At 38.4% G+C, this 20,504-nt stretch overlaps 2 protein-coding genes and 2 long non-coding RNA genes across 5 annotated transcripts; all 4 read left to right on the top strand.

The window, feature by feature from the left end:
* The first annotated feature begins 908 nt into the window (after positions 1–908).
* On the top strand, positions 909–2,637 carry LOC133738918 (uncharacterized). The gene is made up of 4 exons (XR_009860373.1): positions 909–1,832; positions 2,023–2,074; positions 2,171–2,216; positions 2,340–2,637. It is a non-coding gene; the product is annotated as an uncharacterized LOC133738918 (long non-coding RNA).
* A 273-nt stretch (positions 2,638–2,910) lies between these two features.
* Positions 2,911–4,417, top strand: LOC133738916 (uncharacterized). The gene is made up of 2 exons (XR_009860371.1): positions 2,911–3,214; positions 4,377–4,417. It is a non-coding gene; the product is annotated as an uncharacterized LOC133738916 (long non-coding RNA).
* A 6,093-nt stretch (positions 4,418–10,510) lies between these two features.
* LOC133738914 (uncharacterized) lies at positions 10,511–13,757 on the top strand. 2 transcript variants are annotated; one of them, XM_062166594.1, is made up of 4 exons: positions 10,511–10,769; positions 11,777–12,205; positions 12,625–12,885; positions 13,203–13,757. In XM_062166594.1, exons 1-3 carry the CDS (start codon positions 10,659–10,661, stop codon positions 12,859–12,861), a joined length of 777 nt encoding a protein of 258 aa, XP_062022578.1. In that variant the 5' UTR covers positions 10,511–10,658; the 3' UTR covers positions 12,862–12,885; positions 13,203–13,757. The 2 variants fall into 2 exon arrangements, with proteins under 2 accessions (XP_062022578.1, XP_062022577.1); XM_062166593.1 differs by having other exon boundaries at positions 11,774–12,205.
* A 308-nt stretch (positions 13,758–14,065) lies between these two features.
* LOC133738912 (uncharacterized) lies at positions 14,066–18,263 on the top strand. The gene is made up of 7 exons (XM_062166590.1): positions 14,066–14,409; positions 14,831–14,901; positions 15,016–15,201; positions 15,310–15,408; positions 15,497–15,568; positions 16,172–16,288; positions 17,131–18,263. The coding sequence occupies exons 1-7, from the start codon at positions 14,199–14,201 to the stop codon at positions 18,058–18,060; spliced, it is 1,686 nt and encodes a 561-aa protein (XP_062022574.1). The 5' UTR covers positions 14,066–14,198; the 3' UTR covers positions 18,061–18,263.
* The last annotated feature ends 2,241 nt before the right edge of the window (positions 18,264–20,504 follow it).

The raw sequence follows: 20,504 nt of genomic DNA, 5'->3' as shown, positions 1-20,504 counted from the left end.
TGGCAAACCCCTCTCCTTCGGGATTGAGGGTGGGACTTGTTCCCTACATCGTTTGCCTCCGAGGAACTAATATCGCCTAATCCCTTATTCAAAAAAAAAAGAAAAAAAAAAAAAGCAAAAATGACGATACAGAATGTGCAAATTAGGCCTAATATACATATATAGACTCACTCTCATTTGAGCATTAATTTACACAAGAAGTGACAAGTTATACAGTTAGGTAGCCCCTTAAGATTCTACCTTAATAAAAGAGAAACAAATTATCCAATAAATGAGCCAATATCAGTTAACCCATTTTAAAACTATAAAAGCCACAAACAATAATAGATCGAGAAGCCACATTTTTTCTTCTAACATTTTCTGCCTCGGATTTTGTTGTATATATTCAACCAGACTACCAGAGCAATGTCAAAAAAGCTTCTGAATAGAGATTAATCACAATGAAGACACCGAGAGCTTAAGCGTGATTATATGTTTCGTACTAAAAACAAAAACAAAAAAGGATCCCAACTAAATAAACCAGTTTTTCTTTTTTTCACCCAAAAACATTTACAGAAACTGTAAATTTGTATGGATCACTATGCCAAAAAAAGCTATCAGAAGACACGCATCAGATGACAGAAGGCTAATTTTCTGTCGTTTGATTTAAAATCAGACGACAGATAAATTAAATGTGTTGTTTGAATACACAGAGAAACCATATATTTTTCATTTTGAAGATATGGTCAAATTCAGACAACAGTTATATGTCGTTTGAAAAAATTGAAATTTTTTATATTCAACCCTAGCAGAAATTTTAGAATTCCCTCCAACAAGTTTTGGTCTTTTCCATCTCAAATGCCCAAATCCTATAACTAACTAGTCAATGGGGTGATATTCAGACAACACAGTTAAGAAATTGTGTTGTCTGAGTAAGGTGAGTTTGAGTTTTTTTGTTTCAAGTCTCTTTTGGCATAACACTCGTTCACCATTTCCCATCTTTGCTCGCTCTCTTTTTTTCTTCTTCAGTGACATACAGTCCCCCTTGTGATTAATTTCTCTCAGTCCTTGTTCAAATCCAATTACAGTTAATGGAGCCAACCATCTTCCAAAAGAAGACCACCTAAATCGATCTCTACCGCCATCACCCAAGTACTCTCTCTCGCTCTCTCTCTCAAACCCTGTTCCTATCTTAACCTAAATTTCCCGATTCTCTCTCTCAACCTTAGCCGTGCCTCAAACTCTTATCTCATATCTCAAAGGATATTAATTATAATTGGAAGGACCAAAAGATGTAGAAAGGGGATCTTGGTAGCAAAAGGGATGTTGCTCCATCCCTAGCATCTATCAATCCCGATGCAATTCCGATAGCAAAAGAGGATAAAATTCATCAAGGCCTCCAGCCCTAGCAAGATGATAGAGCACGAAAAGCCAGCGCAAATCCAGTCAATTTAGAACAAGCTGAAGAGGAAGAAGCCGGAGAAGCTGGCCAGAGAGGAAGAGAAGTGATGGCCTAGGGTTTCAAAGAGGGATAGGCATTCGAGGAAGCGGAGTAGAAGCAGAGAGAGGGAGTCGAGGCGTCGGAGTAAGAGCAGGGAGAGATATAGAGATAGGGAGAGAGATAGAGAGAGAAGGAGGAGGAGGAGGAGCATGTCTGGGAGTGAATTTGATGGAGATAGGAGACGGAGGAGTTGGTCTCCTAGGACTCGGAGAAAGGAGTAGCGGAGGAGCCGAAGCCAGAGCTCGTTGTCGCCGAGGGAGAGGGGTTTGGAGAAAGTAGAGGTAAATTAAAGAAGGAGAGGAGTGGTGGTGGTGCTGACTATTACAAATTGATTCAAGGCTATGACAAAATGGTATGATTCTGTTTGGTAATTGAATTACTTTGTTTTGAAGTTTTAGGACTGCAATTAATTTTGAAGCTTTTTTTTTTTTTCTTTTTTTCTTTTTTCAGATTAAAATGATCATACATTGTATGTGTTTATCAGTATAGTTTGAGCTTTGAGAATTTAAGAGTGATGCAAGATGTATTTATGTTATGAACAGTCTGCAGCAGAGAGAGTAAAAGTGAATATGAATTTTCAACTTGCTGAAACCGGTAAGTTTCTGCTGGTGTTTATGGGATGTGTTAATTTGTAATGTTTGGATTTGCTTAGAGCTGTGGAAAATAATTACCATATTGTGTTAAATGCAGCTGAGAAGGACACAAACAAAGGCATGGGTGTATTCAATATGTAATGGTAACCTTTTTTGTTCCATCTTTCTGTATTCAATATAGTTGATGAGCAGAGGTTGCTTTTGAAAGTGGAATATTACTTCCTTCTAAGCATGAATTGTTGATAACATTTTCTCTGCTTCTTCAGCTGATGGTGTGGAGCTTGGATGTATGGGAAAAGCGGGCTAGTAATTTCTTGAAGAGTCCGGTTGGTCGTTTGTCTAAACCTCCTACTTAGATTGACATTAAATTTCAGAAAGATGAGATACACCTTGTAGTTATACAGAACACCCAATTAGCCATATTTGAAGCATCAAAGTTGGAGTGCCTTAAGCAGGTCTCTCTGGCATTCATTTCATCATTAATTGTGTCTGCTATATATGATGTTTCAATACTCAAATTTTTTGCATGTTTATATTTTGACTCAACTTTCAAGGAAGGCTACAGCTTTTGTGACGACCTCAATTTTAAATAGGTTATGTTATCGAATTGTTTCTTTCGTTCATCTCTTGTGTGTTTTGTTCTCTGACTAGGATTTAGTTTTGACTATATTGTGGACTACTAGTTATAGTTTCAGATTGGTGTGTTTATGTCTCTATAGTTGGTTATTTAATTTGTTTTGCTTTAGAAATATCTGAGTGGGTATAGAAGCATCTAGTCACCTTCTAGATAAACAACACGTGCTATTCACTCGTTTATTTCCTGTACTTCTCTTTTTCTCAACCATAAACGTCATTCCTACTTCCTCTTCTACTGCCTCTTTTGCCTTGTACCTTAAAGATTGAACTTCATTCACTCACCCAAAGGTCAAAAATCTGCACTTTTGCAATAGCTTCAGAGAGATTGTTGTAACACCCATTCATTCTGTTTCAGCCTTTCTATGAATTTGGGTATGATTTTGTTGTAAATTTGGTTTAGGTGGCTGGAATTGCTGATTATAGAGTTGGTGTTAGCATTTCAATTTGGTTTTGCCGTTTGTAGCAGTTGATTGGCTTTATTACCTGTTGAAATCTAAGGCTTGAGGTAGGGAAAACAAAATTTTCTTTATAGCTTTGATTCTACTTTGGTGTGTATTTAGTGTGATTCTTGAGATGCTTTCTCTATATTTCTGTAATTCTGTACGAAGTGTTCATATACGAATGAACAATGATTTGTCAAGTTTGAGTTTTGATCAAACTCTTATTGGTAAAAGTGGTTGCCTTTGGCATATCGGTTTCGTTCCTAATCTACAAATTTGCTTTAAAATATGCAGCTGCACTATCTTTATTTTGTCCTTTTCACACAGTTTTACAGCAGAGAACTATCTCATCTTGTCCAAGTTTCATTCCTATTAAAAAGCTTGAATCGATACTTATTAAACATTTCTTTAGCAAGTTTTGAAAAGAATACCTACCCGTGAAGTTCCTTAAAGCTAAGTTACATTGTTAAATAGCCTTGCCGAACATCTTCCAAGCATATATTGATAGCCTTATCCGTTTCTTTTTGTTTTCTTCTTCTCTTAGAAGGATTTGATTGCAGCAAGGAGACTTTTTACTTCATTAGACTACCATCTCCAGTTTCGCTTAATGAAAAGATTGTGTTATCTTCTTTTTCATTCTCTTCTTGTCAAGTTATAATTGTAGTCGAGAATCCTAAAAATGTGATGTTTGCCCCATCTTTAGTGTTGTATTGAAAAGCTGATTTACTTTACCTGGTTTCAAAGCAATGGACTATGATTTCAAATGTTATTAAAACTCTTGTATGGTTGCAACTGAGCCTATTTCTAGTCTTTGCGTGCTGTCCATTCGCAAAGCTTCTTCATGAAAACTTCCTCAAGTTAGTATCTTTACTCATCTCCATTTATTTACTACTTATGTCCTATAGTAAGGAAAGTAGAAGTTATTCATGTGCTTACTGTTTTGGTTTTCTTAAGGAAAATATACAGACTATGACAAATTCCTTGCTCCTAGTAGTTTTACTTTCTGTTTTAGTTTTCTTACGAAGCTATTCTATTCGAATTCAATTATGAAATTCATTTGGGGTGCATCTGAAGCCACATTAAGTTATTTGTTAAGGTCTGATTTGTATCAAAAGAATTGTTGTATGCTTCTTTTTAATGTCAGGTTCAGTTTCTCAATGAAAAACTGAGTAACGCTGCTCTGCCACCAACCTTATTTGATCATCTGCATATTGATATTTTGTTAAGGTCTGTTCATCCCATACAATATACAAATAAGGTATGCTTGGTGGAAACAATGCAAGTGACTGAAGAAAATTTGTTGTGCATGGAATTGCACAGATGCATGTTCAGAAAGCTAGCACTATTGATTACCTTGTACCACAACTTACAAACGCATTTGAATCTCATCAAAGACTTGGGAGGCAGTCTTGACACTATCTGTATCGTCACCATATCTTCACGCACAATATACAAGACTGCCATTTCTCCTATTCTACTTTTTTCTCTTCAATCTCTTCGATCTGCACCTGTGCGTATGCACTTAGCGCATTACGCACATACCAATCTTCCAATGTCAAGGGACTTGAGCTTTCATAGTTATGTGAAAAAGTGGAAGAGAACAAAAATGAGGTGAAGGATATTGATACGCTAGAAGTAAGCGCGTAATTTAACCTGTAAAATGTAGTTGTCAGTATAGAATAAGTAGGGATCGTTCTAGCCGGGGATTGATGGTACACTTATAATTGCAAAAATAAAAATTAATAAAATTAAAAAGTAATATTTACAAAAATAAAACAAAGAAAAGAAATATATACAAGTTTTACAAATAAGAGGGTCTTAGGAATATAAAATTAATAAATAAAATAAAGAAAATGATTAAATACTTGTTACTCTCTATATTTTTATCCTAAAAACAGTTCAGTCCCTGACCTTTTAAATTAAATAGTTTAGTCCTTATTCTCTCTAATTCTCACACAACAAGTCCAAAATGAGTCTAAAATGACTATTATACCCTTCAATTCATCTTTTTATCATTTTTCTCTCATTTTTTATGTTTTTTTATATTATTTTTCTCTCTTTTTTTTTTTTTTTTTTTTTTTTTTTTTTTTCTGCCTCTCTCTCTCTCTCTCTCTCTCTCTCTCTCTCTCTCTCTCTCTCTCTCTCTCTCTCTCTCTCTCTCTCTCTCTCTCTCTCTCGCCAGAGCTGTTCTTGGCCTCGGGTCGAAACCTTATTCTTCTTCTTCTTCGAAACCTTCTTTTTCTTCAACCCATCATCCATAATCTATCCAATTGATAGCAATTGAGCCAATAGCCCAGAAGTAACACTCCATAGACTACAACAATTCAAAAACCATAAGCCAAATCTATGCTTCTCATCTGCAACATAACAACCAGAGCCAAACATCCAATCATAACCTGCATTTTTCACATCAAATTTCAAGTCAAACTGATTCTCTATAACTACATCAAGTCTTCTACATCACAACATTTCCATCATTCCAATTGGGCATTGTTCAATTACTTGACTCACAATTAGAGAGAAAGAAGGCGAAATGCTAAAGAAGGCAAAAGAAATTCAAAATTTGAATCGAAAAAAAGGAGATGAAGAAGAAAGGTGCTCACGGTGTCAGTGGGCTGAACCCTAATTTCGAAATGGCTGCCTTTGAGGGCCTTCAAATGCCTCGGAGATATTTCCTCCGCCACCGCTTTCACCTGTGGCCAAAGCCTGGCGATATTCGACCCATCTAGAAAACCCTTTCCCTTGTTTTCCGTGGACCCTTTCCCTAGAACGAAGAGGATAATCCGACGGCGTCCGCGGCGGCTCTGGTTGAAATCAGAAGTCGGGCCCTTGGTTTTGATAAAAGGAGAGGCACTGACTCCATTCTTGGAGGTATTGGAGCTCGATTCGATTTGGAGAAGGAAGACTGGAGAAACCCAGGGTCTAGGATTCCGGCGATGGAACGTGCGCGGTCCTTCGAGGCACGGCTGGCGGCGAGGCTTCTGGATTTTGATGTTCGGCTTCCTTTGAGCACGCTGATGGCGGGGGTGTGTTGAGGAAATGGCCGAAACTTGATGAGAGCTAGGGAGCAGCGCCGTCGCGACTTTGATGGTCGCGTGATGAGGCTGGCGGCGGTGGATGGCAGTGATCTTCTTGGGTTTTGATTGGAATCGGGTCCAGAATCGATTGGCGGTGGTGTGTTTTGAATTGGTGGCAGGAAATGGTGGTCTCCGATCGAGAGAAGTGGACAGGAGAGAGGAGAGAATTACTGTTAGGGTTTTGGCCCTAACTACTGGAATTTGAGATTGAAATGCAGAGAAGGAAAAAGAAGCGAGGAGAGAGGGAGAGAGAGAGAGAGAGTATAAAAAAAGGGGAGAAAAATAAAAAAAAATAGAGAAAAAAATTAAAATAATAATAAAAATAGAAAATGAGGGGCATAATAGTCATTTCGGATCATTTTGGACTTGTTATATGAGAATTAGAGAGAATAAGGACTATCCAGTTTAATTTGAAAGGCGAGGGACTAAACTGTTTTTCAGGCAAAAGTTTGAGGAGTAACAAGTATTTAATCCTAAAGAAAATGTAAAAACACATATACAAGGGTGGAACGCAAGGAACAAAGATCAAGACCACAATCATATGAATGAAATCCAATTACAATTCCTATAGTTGATTTTCTATGTCATGAGAAAGAAGTTGACCATGTGAAACGTTAGTAAGCAAACGATTTCCCATATTTTACTTTCCTTGAATAATTAATCTAAGTGAAAGCACCTAAATCAATCCTATTGAACATGCAATCATAGTCTAGAAAGCTAGCTACTCAATAACACATTCAATGCATGAAGAACAAAGAAAGGATGTCAACCAAAGTGCACAACCTAGTATGAGAAAGTTCATCTATTTGCAATCCTCCTTAATTGATTTCGACTTTTGTCCAAAGCCTTTACTACTTATGATTTAGGTTCACAAAACTATTAGGTGAATTGTTTACCTAAATCTAGCTCCAATTACATGAATATATCCTAAGCGTGCACTCAAAGAACATAAACATATAAAAGTTTTCTGTAAAACAAAATCAATTAAGCAATCTCACATAAACAACATATAAATCAACATATAAAAATCACAACTTTATTTCAAAACATAAAAATGGGCTTTAAACTTTGCCCTTAACGTCATGTTAACTAGAATTCATAACTCTACAAATCAAACAAAGGAAAACAAAAGAAAGTATGAAATACACCGTGAAAGATGGATGACGAGCCTTGAGACGAAGAACTTGAAGATCTTTGAAAGCAAGCAATCTTCTAGGGACGACACAAGGATGGATGGTGACTAGGATCTTGATGTATTGCATGACTTCTTCTCCTCCTTGCTTGAGACGCAGAGCTTCTGAATACTAGAGAATGGAGAGAATTTTTCTGATGTTTAGAATTGAGGGAGAAGTGGTGTGTTGTTTTGTGGTGTTGTGTTTGTTGGTGTCAGAATGCTCCTATTTATAGGAGGATGGCAACTTAGTCTCCAAGTCTTCAAGATTGATCCACACAGCATTAACCAATCAGATAATGCCACGTCAGCTCTGCTATGTCATCCAACCAATCAAAAAGCTCCAAAATCAATCCCTAATATATTGTTGCTGAATTTTCCATGATTTAATCTTATTTTATTCACAATTTTCGGCCAAATGTCTAGGCATGAACCTAGACAATGTATCCGGACGCATTTTGGACATTTTCTCCCTTAAATCTCTCCATGGCTTTATCCTTAACATCCTCCCCTTGATTTTCACATTAAAATTGCAGATTTTATTCTCTAATTTCAGCCAACATATCTTGAGGGAATTAAGGAACGAATCTGGACTTGTTTTGAGTCTTTTCTTGTTGCACAATCCCTTGAAACTCTCCCTTGATATTCTCAACGTAATCTCCTTGATTCTCTCCTTGATTTTCACATTATCTCCATCATTTCCCATGCAAAAATCAGATTTAATCTCCCATAATATCTCCCACGTCATCTTCAAGCCATGTGGTCTCCTAATGCCTTCAGGTTTCCTAGCCTCATTCTTGCGTTGACTGGGATTCCTAGTCGGATCAGGAAAACTCCATTTCTTCATTTCAGCTCATTTCTGCATCCCTTCTGCCTTTAAGCTCATTTCTTCTCCATTTATTCGATGTACCTAGAAAATAGAAACTAAATTAAAAATGATTAAGTAAAGGAAATAACTAAGTAAAATATGGGGAAATAACTATTAAAACATCGCATTAAAATGCTCCTATCAGATATGATCCTAGTTGAGTTTGGGTTGAGAGAGAAACCAGGCCACATTTGAAGTAGATTACAAGTCAGTCCCCTTAACTATGGGTTACTTCAGCTTGGTTTCCAATAATTTACTCCACAATATTTGTTATGTCTTGTAATTTAAGCACCCGTCAATTTTCCTGTCCTACAACGTTTAATTCACAAGTTATGAATTTTTTTTATTATTCTTAAAAAAATTTCATAAAATCTTGTTCTAAATTGCCACGCTGAATTTGCCAGTACTCTCTTCCATTTTCTTCACAACTCAATGCACAGCTTCCTTTTGTAGTCGTCAGCACTCTCAAGTCTTCAAATCCCAATTTTAGTTAGGATTCCTAACTTGAGGCCTAAACTTAAATTTAAGGTGTTCAATTATTGTTGTTGAAAATTTATAATTTCAGGTCAAGCTCTACACAATCTTAATATGATGTTAGGATTTCCAGAAAGCAAAGGACTTCTTTATCAGCCATTGTTTCCTTGACATAGTCATCACAAAGAATAATTGAGGTAATGATCTAAAGTAACTAAATTAAACTTCCTCTATGGCCATGGAAACCCCATCTTCTCATCTAGGAATTTTGGAATCCGAATCCATCGTCTACTTCCATTCTCATAATTTCGTCTTCAGGTAGTTTTTGTAACTGTTAAACTGTGTAAGCGTCCCAGACCGCCATAAGCATAAAATTAAAAGACTAATTTACATGACTTCTGCATTCTAATTAATTAAAATACCATTTGCTGGGTTGGTTGGCCACTTTTTCCTTATTCATGGTCAGGGCTTTTAAGTTACTTCTTCTTCCAAGGTTGATAGTGATTGTTGTAGACTTGGAGGACAATTAAGGTGGTAAAAAACCATTTGCGGGAGCTGCTTGGCTAGTTCTAAGGTGTACTTTGACTATAGAATTTTAGAATCATCTTCTCTCTTCTGTTCAAGTTAGAGATTTGTATCCTCTAAAATGCTATACAGCCTATACTGTTTGATTTGAGGGCAACTTGATTAGTGATGATAATGAGGATTGATCTCAACTTCTTTGTTCTAACTATATATGACCCCTGATGTTCTTCATTTTTATTGTTTATCTCTAGAGCAGGGTGGGATTTGAACTTGAGACTTCGTCTGCAAAAAGTTTTGTTTCTTCATGAAAGAGTCCATGCAAAATGCTTATTATCGTCTTCCGATGACTGAAACAGTACTATTTACATCAATAGCAACGTTTAATTGTTTAAAGAATCTCGAGCTCGGCTTTCTGCGATGAATGGGAAGATACTTTCCAGTTTGAGTGCAGAGGTTGTAGGACAGGCGCGCCCATCATCGGCAACCAAAAGACGCTCGTTACTTGACCAAATTAAATAATAAATACCAATGGAACATGCGAAAATTCTTCAGTACACGGAGGGTGAATGTGCACGGCGTATGTGGTGAAATCTGAGCCGTTTACCGAAGACTCTCCGTGGAACATGCCATCTAAAGGTCCAATGGATCATTTCTAAAGGACATTAATTCTTTCTGCTCTACGTACAATGTTATAATTAACTTCCATCACGACTTTGAAAGGAACTGATATACGTACGATGAAACAACTCATCCCCCATAACAAATGAAATGGCGAATTCCTTATGATATGTCGGTTCTACTCGCTCAAATACATACCAATAACGTACTTCTTCCTTTGAAGTACATACTTGAACAAAAGGAAATGAATGAAGAAAACTAGCTTTGCATGGAACTGAACACGTTTTTGGCCTCGAAGCTGATTGTACCACAATTTAGAGACACATCATAGACTTGGAGTCAATCTTGACATCCACATTGTTCTACTTTTTCCTCTTCCATCTCTTTGATATATGTGCATGTGTGCCACTTAAATTGGAAATCTCAACACCACAACTTAAATTGCAAAAAATGAACGAACTTAGAGGGTGAAAATTGTAACCTTGTAATTCAACGCTAAACCGGGTCCGGGCCGAACCACGTCCTTTTTGTTTCTGCGGTCGGGCCGGTTTTTGCATAAAATACGGTAATGGCGCGTATACGCTTACAATGTGGCGCGTCAGCACCAGATTGTGGCTCCATCCCTTAAAGTTAAAACCCTCCAGCTCGCACCCAGAGTCCAGACCCGTCTCCCCTGAAACCCTCTGAACTCCCGAATCTCTTATCCAACAATCCAATCATGGTCTAATTCTTTGAATTTAGCGGGAAAGGTCTCGACTTTCGAGAATTGTAAAGCAATGACGACTCTCTATCCTTGTCACTTGTTCTCTGCCTCCGCCCACCTCCAGGCCTCCGCCAAATTCGCCGCCCTTAACAATAAACCTCCCAATTCCACTCATGGCTTCAAGGTGACCCTCCAATTCCAATTTATTATTAATTTTCTTTTTCTTTCCTAATTTACACACATTAATCTGAGTATACTTTTACCTATATGTTTTTAGGGTAGTGATAATTTCGTTACTGAATTTGAATTCTTGTTTGAGAGTTACATAATGTGGGTAAATAAATACATGGATGAAATGGGTAAATAAATGGGTCTGAAAATTTGACTGATAATGGCATATGTAGTAGAGATGGATGAGGAGTTACTTTCTCATGGAATACCAGCCTGTGTTCACTTTCTTGAATGTAGGATTGCCTCAATATGTTGATATGTATAAGTCTTAATTGATTTTAATGCACCGTGCATCCCTTGAGCTTGGACATAGAAAATTTTTCGTTAGTAATAGATGTTCGTTGGTTTCTAAACTCTTATGGGTAGTTGGTTTATTATTTGTTAAAGTGGAACTCTTGGGTTGAAGTCCACGATTCAAAATGATGCATAAACTTGTATGAGCCCATTTGCATTTAACCAAAACAAATTCAATGTAACTCCATAAACTCTTTCAAATACATATAACTGTCGTTTAATCAATTTTTTGTGAATAGTGATAATATTGAGATTGTTTTCTCCTTCAAACTGTCTCTGAAATGTTTACCGATTAGTATCTTGGTTGAGACTGGCAAAGCTGATCTAAGTTCAATGGGAAATGAATTGCCTTCAATTTTAGATAGTAGAAGCATTTTGAAGTTTCGTTATAGCATGCTCCGCTGTCTTAGTGTTGTACTATTTCAGCACAATCATATTCTGATTTAAAGGATCATGTTTTAGTTTTGCCAAGGGATTAGATTGAGAACTCCCCACTCATATAATTTCTGAACTTGCAATTCCTGACTTTAGAAATAAAATTTTCTAGTCTCCAGCTTTGCCAACAGATGTCAAAGCTAGTTGTTATGTTGCTTTAGTTACATGGAGTTAAGTCAGATTATGTTTTATTTGCTTTCTCTTATAACAAGTTTCTTTCTGTTGTAGAAGGGTTTGGCACAGTTTAGTGAAGTACATGCCTTTGGTCTGAGTGTTAAGCCTTCTCGTTCGCTTCAGAATTCCCGGTACAATATCTCATGTGCTGTGAACATGACTGCTGGACAGTCGGATGACCCTGGGCAGATAAAATTTCATCACCTAATCGCTAAGGCAAGAAAGTTATGGGAAAGTTCTCCACAGCCAGTCAAGATGTTCCCTTGGAAAAGAGCAGGGCATAACTTTATTCAACTCATCCTTGACCTTGTACTAGCAGTTGCTAAATACTTATGTGTACCTCTGCTAGTAGTTTCATCTCTTAGTGAGATGTCCTACTGTGCACAGGAAAGGAAGTTGTTTTTCGTTCCTGTACCTGTCATCATTGGAATGGCTATTGCTGAAGTTTTAAAACTGGCAGCCTTGGATGTTTCTCCACTTCTGAAGGTAAAGTTGTTTCACTTTACTATTTTTCAATGTTATAGAACGTTATTTGGTTAAACCATTTGTTATTGCTCAGTGGGAGTCCCCTACATATGGAAGATAGATTTCACCAAAGTTTGGGTGGGTTATTTAGTAATTTGGTTCTCCTCAATAAGTGTTAGTAAGAATGACGGACTGGTGATTACACCAAGCTTTTGCTGATTCATCTTTTGTCTTGTTTTGTCCTATTTTTTTGTTTGCCAAATTTAAAGTTTGTATATGCTTCTGTATTTCCTACTGCAAGACTAAATCACTACATTTAGTTTATTTTTCAGTTGTTTTTCTTATGTCCTGCATTTTTCTGATCTCATTCTATCGGAACAATTCTTACACGGGTGAAGCTTGTTTGTTGTCTAGCTTATATGTCTTTCTTTAATTGTCAGGATGCAGAAATTCCCTGGCATCTGTTTGTCATGGCAATTTTCTTCACACTGCTCAAATTGCCAGGTCCATATTACCCATTCTGGGGCCGAATAATAATCCCACACATTGCCAATGGGGGTTTGTTAAGGACATTGTGGTTTGCATTTCTGTGGTACAGAAGACCTCGAAAGGCATCAACAACAGCATCATCACACCATTCTGAAAGTGGCAGTCAATCTGAACCAAATGAACTCTAATTGTTTCGAACAAGGCTGCACTAGGTATTTTTCAACTTTCTCAGGTTTCTCTGTTAGTGTTTACATTGTTCTCCTTTCCCCTCTTTAAGTATGAAGGACATCAAACCCTTCTGATTATGTTAAACTGTAACCTTCTTCGGTTCTTGATTCTGTCTCAACCGCTGATTTTTATTTATACATGATCATCATATCCTCGTGGTTTTTTCTTTCTTTCTTTCTATTGTTTAGTTGATATGATTTGGCTCTTTATGTAACCTGAGTTCATTGTTTTACTTGTCCCTTTTAAAAGAAAGGGATTAGTTTTGGCCGCATTAAATAACCGTGCTCTCCCTTTGTTTTAGGTGAAATGTTGTCTAATGAAGCGATTTTTCTAATGATCAAGAAATTACTCAAAAGCGGCACTGATCTGGAGCTAATGAGTGGTTCTTGGACTGCCTTTGGCTACTCATGTTTGCCTAATTAGAAGCCTTCGTTTTTTACTGTTTCCCTCAATTTTTGTTTCGCTCCCATTCAGTTGGAGGGGAACAGTTGCAGGTATCGAAATATTCATGTTGTTAGGTTATAGCAGCCTAGAATGTCGATCATGCAGCTGGCATCAAAACAAGGTTTCAAGCAGTTTTAAATCAGTGTCAAGAGTCAAGACTAAAGTTGTTATTACTACATTCATAGACTGTTGTAGCTCTGATTTTGTCACCCCGGATACAAGTCTGCTTCTGCTTGGCCTCTAGGCTATAACCAACAGACATAGTGTATTAGAGAGATCAGTTGAGGAATTCTGCTTCTTTCACATTGCCATTTTGATATTCAATCCCTTGTTTTCCATTTCCTTCCATTTGGATTCACTTTGTAAACCAGAATGGGATATATTCCAAGAAATACATGTTTTCTTTGACAAATTTTGAGATGTATATCAGAATATTAATAGCGGAAAATATATGTATTTCATCTCAAAGACGCCATAACACGTCGTCCAATACTAATCCAATCCTAACAACTTCTTACTGTAATGGTCTCGATTCAATTCTTCTGTAAGTAAATAATTTTCCTACACTAACAAAACGGTGCGTTTAGGGTCAAAGAGGCCCAGCCAGTTTTTGCCCCGTACTCGAATTTCACAACTTCGAGGAGAAGCCAAAAATTCGAGGAGAAGCAAAACGGCGCCGTATTAGAGGCGCTCATACATTCAATCAAATCAAATCAGAGCCCTATGTAATCTACCACCAAGTCTTTTCCTCCTCTCCTTCTGTCTCTCTCTCTCTCTCTCTCTCTCTCTCTCGCTCAGGGCTTTCTCTCTCTTCCAATTCGCCGGCGAGTCGTGACTCAGCGAGTCAGAGACGATGACGGAAGACAAAGATCGACAGCCGGAAACCGCCGGCGACAGTGCAAAGCGGAAGCTGGAAGACCCCGCCGCCATTAGTATTCTGCTCGCGAAACAGAAAGCTCAGGAAATCGCCGCTCGACTCGTCACCAATGCCGAGTCGAAGCGCCCCCGAGTCGACGACGAGTCCTTCCAACCCAACCCCGTCTACACCCCTCCCGCTTACCCTGGTACTCTTCCACTCTCCCAATTCGCTCTGCTTTCTAGGGTTTTCAATTTTTTTTAATTTCTTCTAATTGATTTTTGCTGTTGTTTATGTCCGAATTAAAATTGAAACTGAAGGAAGAGAGAATTAGAGTTGACCCTAGCTCAAGATTTATGGAGATTTTAGGTTTCGAGTGTGTTTGAATGAGAATGAGTACTAGTTACAATGCGGCCCTTTAGTCTTTAAAACTTTTGGTTTTGGGATTTTAGGAGATATTAAGAACTAGGTTGAGACTTAGGCTCCGAAGGCTTAACCCAGCTCCGTGACAGCTTGAGCTTTCGAGGAGCATTAGCTGGTTATTTAGATAATTATTTCAATCCTTTTTAGATAGAACAGCATGAAACCATTTTCTAGTCTTTGGTTTCCAAACTAACACATTACTTCAGTGTTCACTGCACAAACAGGCCACTCTTATGGTTCAGGCACCAGCAAGAAAATAGATATTCCAAATGGGAAGGTACCTCTCGTTTTCTTGCAGCTCTTCAGACTTTTTTCGTGGTATAATACCCATATGTTTTTTTTTTTTTTTTTCTGTAATACCAAAATTGTCTTCTGTTATTCCATTTTACAGGTTGGTGTAATTATTGGAAAACAAGGAGAAACAATAAGACAACTGCAATTACAGTCAGGGGCCAAAATCCAGATAACCAGGGATTCAGAAGCTGATCTTAATTCTCTAACTAGGGATGTGGAGTTGACGGGTACATCTGAACAGATTAGTAGGGCAGAACAACTTATCAATGATGTAATAGCTGAGGTAAAAATACGTTCATACTTTTTGTAACAGCATTAAGTTTCTTGCTATTTTATCCTTCAAAAATTTGCATTCTTTCTAAAAATGGGTCCTGATGTTTATGTTTTACAGGCAGATGCAGGGGGCTCTGCTCCATCTACAAATCAGGGATTTAACTCGATGCAACCTGGAGGAGGGGAACAGTTTGTCATGAAAGTTCCAAACAATAAGGTAGGAAATTCTTTTTCCCCCTTTTCTCTTCTTTCACTATGTTGAGGCTGATGCTAATGGTTGAAGTTGGTGCTCATGATTTTTGTAGGTTGCTTTGATAATTGGCAAGGGGGGTGAGACTATCAGGAATATGCAAACCAAGTCAGGAGCTCGAATTCAGGTTGGTATTTTAAGGGGATTAAAATAGATTCTTGGGACTGGTATTTGTGTGATACTATGAACTGAAGCTTAAGTATTCTGTTAAATCCATTGGTTATTGGTCACACATATTATTGAAGTAATCTGCCAACCTTATGAAAACTATAAAGATAATATGGACAATGGTTTCGTCATATTTTCAATGGTGCTACTTTAATTTAATAGGTTTAATGGTTTGCAAGAATTAAGAGTTTACATAATATACATGTGCTATGGGGCTATTGTGTTATTAGAATTCGATATCACTTATGGTTCTGAAAAGAGGATTGGAGTTAGTGGCCCAATCTATATAACTGGGAACCAGTTGGTTTGGTTAATTGCCCAGTTTACTTTGTTCTGCGGCTGTGGAAGTCTGAACTCAGGACCCTTTCACAGCATATGCCTTTATTTATCTTTCATTGAAAATCAAACAAAACATTATGACTTTACAAATAGAGGACCAGGAGTTTGCTGTATAAGAGCATATGATACACCAAAAATAGATGGAACAATCCTTGCACACATTTCGTTTACATGTTCTTATATCTTATCTTAATTATATTTAATACATTTTCATTATTTTCAGATTGTACCATTGCACCTTCCTCCTGGTGATATGTCAACTGAGAGATCAGTATACATAAATGGAGGGCAAGAGCAAATTGAGGCAGCCAAAGAATTGGTGAACGAAGTAATCAGTGGGGTGAGTCATCATGGTTACCTCTTCTGACATTCAATTTTTTTTCTTTCTTTTCTGCTCCTTTTAGTTCAATAATGATCTTATGAACTTTGCGAAATAAATGAAATGCTTTATTCCTAGAAAAATGGACCTTCTCATCATATAGGCAATCTCTTGTTCAGAATGCTGTGGTCACTTTTCATCTTCATCTGGTCTTCTTCTGCATCCCTGTCTTGGTCTGAAACAATTTGAAATTTGTACTTAAACTTGTCAGTACTTCTGCTTGCATTCTTTTGGATTAGAAAAAAATGGGGGTAAAGAACTAATTTGAGTGAGAAATATACAGACCTTATCAAATAAGTTTTGTATGTTGTAAAAGATTGACCACTAACGTTTGTGTCATCTGGGGAAAAATCCTAAAACAATAGTTTCAGGGTCCCAAACCGTCTTTTTACACAGTACTTTGTTATGCATAGAGAAGATAGTTTGGAAAGCTTTGCTTTGGGTCAGTTTGAGCAAAAAATATGGTAGTTTTCCTTTTTAGTGGAAATCAAGAGGTTCACGGAAGAGAAAAATGTATTTTGATTCGTTATGGGTTTCAGTTACAACTGCTTTGAAAGTAGCATTGCAATTAGAACTGTTATGAAATCTTAGAAGAAAAACTAAGAACTGTTTGAAATAAACTTTCTGATTTAGGGATTGGAAGGGTATTTGGTGGATTCATTTTATTCTTTCCTAGTGTTCTAACGTTTTGTCTACTTTTAGTATGTTTTTATTTTTATTTTTATATCTGTCATCATTTCTGGATGATTGCTTACATTAGTTCTACATCTTTGAGCTGAACACCTTTGTATCACTTCCTGCAGAAGCGTTTATTAAATGCCTCTGGAGCCAATAGCTATATGCAGCAGCCATCCTATCCCCCTTCTGGTAATTGGGCCCCACCAGGACAACCTCCAATTCAGCAACAGCAGCCTCATTATGGGTATACACAACCTGGAGGTTATGGTACACCTCCGGCACCTCCCTCGTACTATGGTAATTATCCGGCTCAGGTAGCAGGTTGGGATCAGTCAAACCAGGTACCTTCTCAACCACCTCAGGATAGCAGTGGGTACAATTATTATGGACAACAACCACCGATGGGGTCAGCTCCCCCAAATCCTGGCTACTACAATCAGACATCTCAGGGTTATGCTCAGCAGCCACCAAATTATGATCAGGGTTATGCTCAGCAGCCACCAAGTTATGATCAGAGTTACGCTCAGCAACCTCCAAGTTACGATCAGAGTTATGCTCAGCAGCCACCAAATTATGGACAAAACATCTCTAGTCAGGCTCCAGCATCTGATCAGCAACAATATGCAACTTCTGGATATGGGCCACCTGCAGTGTCATCAAGCCTAGATGGAAGCTCTTCCGCACAAACGACTCAGCCATCTTCTGCCTATGCACCTCCTTACGGCCAGCCAACAGATAACCCTCAGTCTGGGTATTGGTCTCATCCGAGCAGCACAGGCCAACCACACGCTCAAGCAGGCTATTACCAACCAAGTTACGGAGGGCAGCAGCCAGCTGAAGATGCTTCTGCAGCATCATACGGACAAGGTGGGTATGCTCAGCCAGACCCTTCTGCCAATGGAGAGTCACAGCATCAGCCAGAGCAGCAGTCACAGCCACCTACCAATGGATATGCAGACCAGTCGTCAGCTTCTGAAGCTGAAAGGACTGGTGAGAGGAATGTAGAAGGAGATGGATCAGCCCCTCCAACGGAATCTGTTGGTTCTCAAAACTGAAGTTGTAGCTGATCAAGGATGTCATCTTCTACTATTGCCCTGTTTTTATCTTTATCATTTCTTTCTTGGACTGAATTTTCTCATTTGCTCTCACATATCATCTGTGTGGTTGCATAGCATCATATTTCTAGCCTTGAAATATAAGAATATCTTGTTAGACACCCTTTTTGATCTATGTTCATATCTGATGATTAAGCCATCAACAGTTGAGCCATGGACTTGAAGGTTTTGGGAGAGTTATCTTGTTTGGTATTGATTAGTTTCTTTTTTATTCTTTTAGCGTAGGTCCATGAAGTATTGTAATCGATTGGCCCTGGTTGAAATGTGCTGTTGATTTTTGTTCTCTAAATGTTACAGATAATATTTTGCTTGAACTACAATCGCTGGTAATTGGTAAAATTGCATGTGATAAATTTTGAAACTTCTGAGTGCTTTGGTCCTACTAATAAGCAGCAGCTCGGTTCCTCGGTTTTGCATGCTGCAGTTTAGACATTATATCTAGCTTGGGTTGATGATGTTACCTTGTTTATTCTCTATGTTTCATACTTGGACTTGAGTTTCTAGCATGGAAGCTGCGCGGCAGTAGTTATTGGATCTCTATTTTCAATCTTTGGCTTGAAAATATAAAAGTTTCATGCTTGCACTTTCTTATTATCTTCTCTAGTTGTATGATATAAATCTTGGATGCTAAATATACCAATGCTTCATCCTTAAACCATTCCATGTACATAATTTTAGGATGATGAAATTCACTCTCTTATTTACAATCCATACTACTCTCGGTTTATTTTGTTGAAATTTTTATAAGATGACAATTTAAGTTGCTAAAATCTAAAATATGAAGTGTGGATTGTAATACGTGGAGTGAAATAAATTTGAAAACGAAAATAAACTAAAGTCATATATTAATATTGTTCACCTACTTAGTAACTGAGCAAAGAAATTATGCTCTGCAGATTGACCTAGCACTCTCTCTCTGCTAGGGTTTATCGTCGACGGCCGTCGATGACAATTTTCAGGCTTCAGCCTAGCCTTCCTCCTCTTATGGGGTTCTCTTCAGGCTTCGGCCTCCTCTTCTTCTTGGTTGCACTTGTTGCTCCCAAGACTTTCAATGAGATGGTGCTCGAAGGCGACGAAGGTCGCTTAAGTGTGGTTGGTTTGGAATTGCCGGTGAGACAAGGGTTTGTTTCGACGGCAAAAGTTGGTGGTGGAGTTTGTTGGGAAGGGTGGGATCCGGGCAGACCGCCGGTTCTAGTTCCTTTCTTCTATGGGGGCTTCAAAGGGTTGTTTTCTTTAGGCGGAGACGACGGTGCTTCTAGTGGTTTGTGGTGGCTAAAGGTGGGCTTGCTCACTCGCCGACTGGGTCCAACTGGCCTGGCCATTCCTCTGCTTCTACCGTTGGCGGTAGAACTAGGGGAGTTGGAATTGGGTTTGGCAGAGCTGCGGTACATGGGGTTGATTCTGAACGAGGATGATGATGTTCAATGTGTCGCGGAGGTTGGCAGTGAGGTGGGAGTTGCTGCTCTTGGGATCGGCGATGGCAGTGAAATTGTTGGTGGCGGTTGTGCTGGCGGCGGTATAACTGGGGCAGCGGCTGCTAGGGTTTCTCTTACCTGGGCTTTAGTTTGGGTCTTCCTCTTGTGGGCTTGGGTCTTTTTAGTTATTTGGTTTTTCATTTTTATTTTAGTATTGGGCCTGCTTTCTTTTTTACAAAAGGAGGCTAGGTTATTTTTCTTTTTTTGAGTGGGGAAGATTGACAAGACACAAGCTACTTCTCGGTTAATTTTATTGTTTCTTGGGGTGGCTATGTTTCTTGTTTTTGCGTTTAACCAAAAAAGGTGGGTGTGGTAGGGTGTGCTGAGTAGTATGCTTGTGTGAGGGGTGTGCTAGTATGGTGTGCTCTATGTAATGACTCTTTCTGACAGCCCTCTGGGCAAGTCATTATTGTACTGCTTGCTGAATTGCATAATTGATGACCTTTTCAACTCAAAAAAAAAAAGTTATGCTCTGCGATCTTTAGATCTAGATCTGACATTACAAAAATAAATCATTTCATTTTCTATCGTTAGATTTAGATACATCATTTAATACCTAATAACATTTTAGAAAGAATAAAGAGAAAATTGAACCGAAAAAGATGGCTTTTCGCTCTCTCTCTGATGGCGGGACTCTTCGTTCTCACCTTGTTGCTTGCTTCTCCTCATGATGGCGGCAAAGCAGATAGTGTTGACGACATTGCCCGGCTTCAAGCACCCGGGAAATCGGATTTTGGCTTCTCTACTTCGTGGGGGCCTGAGGTTACATTTGGTGGGATCGCGTTCACTGGAGACGCTGTGGTGGTTTCGGGCCCTCATTCCAATGCGTGGGGCAGTGCTGCTGCGTCGGATCGGTTGGTTCGATCTATTGGTGACCGTGGTTCTAATGGTGGACAACCCAATGCTAGG

The sequence above is a fragment of the Rosa rugosa genome, chromosome 3 (genome assembly GCF_958449725.1).
Source record: "Rosa rugosa chromosome 3, drRosRugo1.1, whole genome shotgun sequence".
In the NCBI taxonomy this organism is placed as follows: domain Eukaryota; kingdom Viridiplantae; phylum Streptophyta; class Magnoliopsida; order Rosales; family Rosaceae; genus Rosa; species Rosa rugosa.
This window is presented reverse-complemented; position numbering and strand designations above follow the sequence as displayed.